The sequence below is a fragment of the Chrysochloris asiatica genome, unplaced genomic scaffold (genome assembly GCF_000296735.1).
Source record: "Chrysochloris asiatica unplaced genomic scaffold, ChrAsi1.0 scaffold00140, whole genome shotgun sequence".
NCBI classification, from domain to species: Eukaryota; Metazoa; Chordata; class Mammalia; order Afrosoricida; family Chrysochloridae; genus Chrysochloris; species Chrysochloris asiatica.
Window position 1 is genome coordinate 2,368,756 of NW_006408658.1, and position 3,091 is coordinate 2,371,846.

Here is a 3,091-nt window from a genome sequence, read left to right on the forward strand (position 1 = left end):
TTATTGTGTATCTCCAGTAGCGTAGTGGTTACGAACCAGGCTTGCTAACCTCAGGACCTGCAGTTTGAAACTACCAGCGGTTCTGCAGGTGAAAGATGAGGCTTTCTGCTCCCGTAAAGATTTACAGCCTTGGAAACCCTGTGCAGGGTCGCTATGAGTGGGAACCAACTCCACGGCACATAACCACCAACCCTTCCCCCCCCCACCTAGAATGTAAATTCTGAGAGAGCAAAGACTTGATCTGTTTCACTCAGTGCTGTGTCCCTAGAATCTAGTACATAACTGGCATATATTAGGTGAATTAATTGTATGTGATGTCTGTTTAGTATTCCAAAGTGTGTAGTGATAATTTACACATTTACTTTTCGTTTCCTCAGTTAAGGACATCTAAATTACCTATAAATTCTTGCTACCACAAAAGATTATGGGAAAGTTTTTCCTACTGATGTTCCCTTACAGATGTAAATGTGAATCTTGGTTCCTGATTCCAAGTGAATTTATCAGCCCAGTTAACTATAAAATCTGGACAAAGTAGAAACTCAAAAACTATTTGCAGGCACTGGAATTTCATTAAAAGCAGATTTGATCAAAAGGATCACTTTGACTGGATAAGAATTTACCCTTGAAAGACCTCATCTGCAGTGGATAAGAATTGTGACTTTGTGATCATGTGAAGGTGCTTCTCAACTCCACCCATCCCTCAACTCCAAGGTAGAAAAGCACAGCCTTATTGGCTCAAAGTAGCGCTGGGTATTTAGGAGAGGAACTCCTGGAAGTGAGAATGCCCTTATAGATAAAGCACACTTCAACTACTAGGAAAATTACCAAGTTTTAGAGGTTAAACTTCTCTCAAGAACTAAGGACAGAGACCAAATTCTCAAACCCAATTATTTACCCAACTTCATCTGAATTATATTAACTGCTCTCTTCTAGCTACTCTTTAACACATTACCCTGTTTTCTTTATAGTACTTAAAAACAAAGCTAAGTTTTTTATATGTTGACCTTTTATTACATGTCTTCCTATATTCTCAACAGCTCCTGGAGAAACACCTGACCCAGGAGTACTTAATAAAGACTTGTTGAATCATCATAAGACCTTGTATCTTATTTTGTAACTCACTCAGAGAATAGGGATGGAATGATGAGTAGAACAGGATGGGACATTATCAGTAATACCATTACCTACTGCCATTGAGTAACAACCCCAACAACAACTGCTATCGTGTAGATTTCTCCTCATAGCTACCCTATAGGACAGAGTAGAACTGCTCCATTGGGTTTTGAGACTAAATAAGGGAGCAGACAACTTCATCTTTCTGAGACCACCAGTGGAGTTGGAAGAGGATTAAGGGTTCTGAGTGATGGTCATTGTCCCCTCTTCTTCCTCTTGGATACATGACAAACACCAGGACCGTCTCTTCAGTGTACCCACTCTCCCTCTCCTTAGTTGTCAGATATAACCCTTTTTTAGCTCCTCTCCCATATGCATGTCCCCCTGTCACTTCAGTTGTGCCCACACTGGGCTCTTCCCTCAGTGCCTCACCTAGGTGTGCGCATACCCTACACTCTGCAAATCTCAGAAGCCTTTCACGGAATCACTCCAGCTTTATTTTGGTTGAGGACTCAGGGCAGGGGTGGACTGCATGCATAAACTCTCCGTTGGGCACAGATGGTGGGGCTGAGCTTCGTGGGCAGGGGCAGGTGTATCAGGATGTTTCTGCTGTGCAGCCTAGTGATGCCAAGCGGTCCTTCCATGTACAAAGGGCAGGAGTACACAGCCAGGCCACCTGTAGGGGGCAGGTCATTGGGGCCCCAAGTCTGCGCACTGACGCTGACTGGAGGCAAAGGGCTGGGCTGGCTGGAAGTACTGTCCTGCAAGGCCCCGGCTATTGGGTCCCACTCGGCATTCAGGATCTGTAGCCCAGTCAGCAGCAGCCCCATCTCTGGAACGGTGGGATTTGGCCCATTCTCCACCTGCGAGCAGAGGAGATCCGTCAGCCAAAAGTAGGAAGCCAGGGATTTTGGTGGAGTCAGATGGGACTATGGGGTGGAGTCAAAGATAGTCAAGATCTTAAAGAAGCACTTTGGGATAACTGTGAGGGGGGAGTGGGGGCAAGGGCTTTGAGGTGTGGACTCAGAAATGGAAGGTTAGCGCCAATACCCTGAGATGCAGAGGATTGCTGTTCAGCTCCTGACGTTTAAGCGGGCAGTGACTGGAGCCGGAACCTTGGCTACCAGGGAAATTCTGGCTGGGCGAATGCGGGTCCAGGACAGCTTCCCAACGCAGTGCCAGAAGTAGGCGGCGCGGGTGGCAAAAGGCGGACAGGTGGAAGACACGCTTTGGTACCTCGGTGCCAGCACTCTCGCATAAGTAGCGGGTCAACAGCTGCCCACGACGTGACAATTGTCGCAGCCAATGCCAGGGTGGTTGAGGGCCGGCGGGCGCATGGAGTCGCCAAGGTGGCGGTAGGCGGCCAGTCCAGAGAGCCTGGGCCACCGCGGTACAGCGCCGAGAGGAGCACAGTGGCGCTCCCTTTAGCTGCTGCAACAGGCAGTCTAGGTCGCGTTGCAGTGCGCCCACCAGTTCGCTCAACTCCTGTGCCTCGGTCTCTAGGAAGCCCTCTAGAGGCCGCCTAGCTTTCGGCCCCAGCACTGGCCCCAGGGCTCCAAGCTCGTCTTGGTGAGTGCTCGCTGTTAGCAGAGCCTGCAGTGACTCCAGTCTCCGCGCGGCTTGCGCTAGGCGTTGCCGCAGCCGCCTTTCCTTGCGCCGGGCGCCTTGGTGAACCACGGGGACCCAAGTAGTTGAACTGCGTTGCAATGCGCTTAGGAGAGCACGACTTTGGCGTCGCAACAGCCAGGCCTGGGAGCCCACACTTAGTCCACAGATCCGGGGTTCTGGTGGTGTGGGCATTAGGTGCATCTGGGCCTTGAACTCTGCCATGGCATCCAGTTCCTCTAGCTCTTTGGGGTGAAGGTGAGATGATAGATGGACTCCCTCCACCCCAAACGAAGAGAGTAGGTCATCTGGCCCTTTACCCCATCATTCCTAAATATAACCTCGTTGGCAATGATTACAATCCCCTGCTTGC

At 49.8% G+C, this 3,091-nt stretch overlaps 1 protein-coding gene across 1 annotated transcript in view; it reads right to left on the reverse strand.

The window, feature by feature from the left end:
- Positions 1–1,625: 1,625 nt before the first annotated feature.
- The window catches only part of DNHD1 (dynein heavy chain domain 1), a 105,838-nt gene continuing 104,372 nt past the window's right edge, over positions 1,626–3,091 (reverse strand). The window contains 2 exon segments of the mRNA XM_006870307.1: positions 1,626–1,976; positions 2,164–2,963. Of these exon segments, the coding sequence (XP_006870369.1) occupies positions 1,626–1,976; positions 2,164–2,963 (1,151 nt within the window).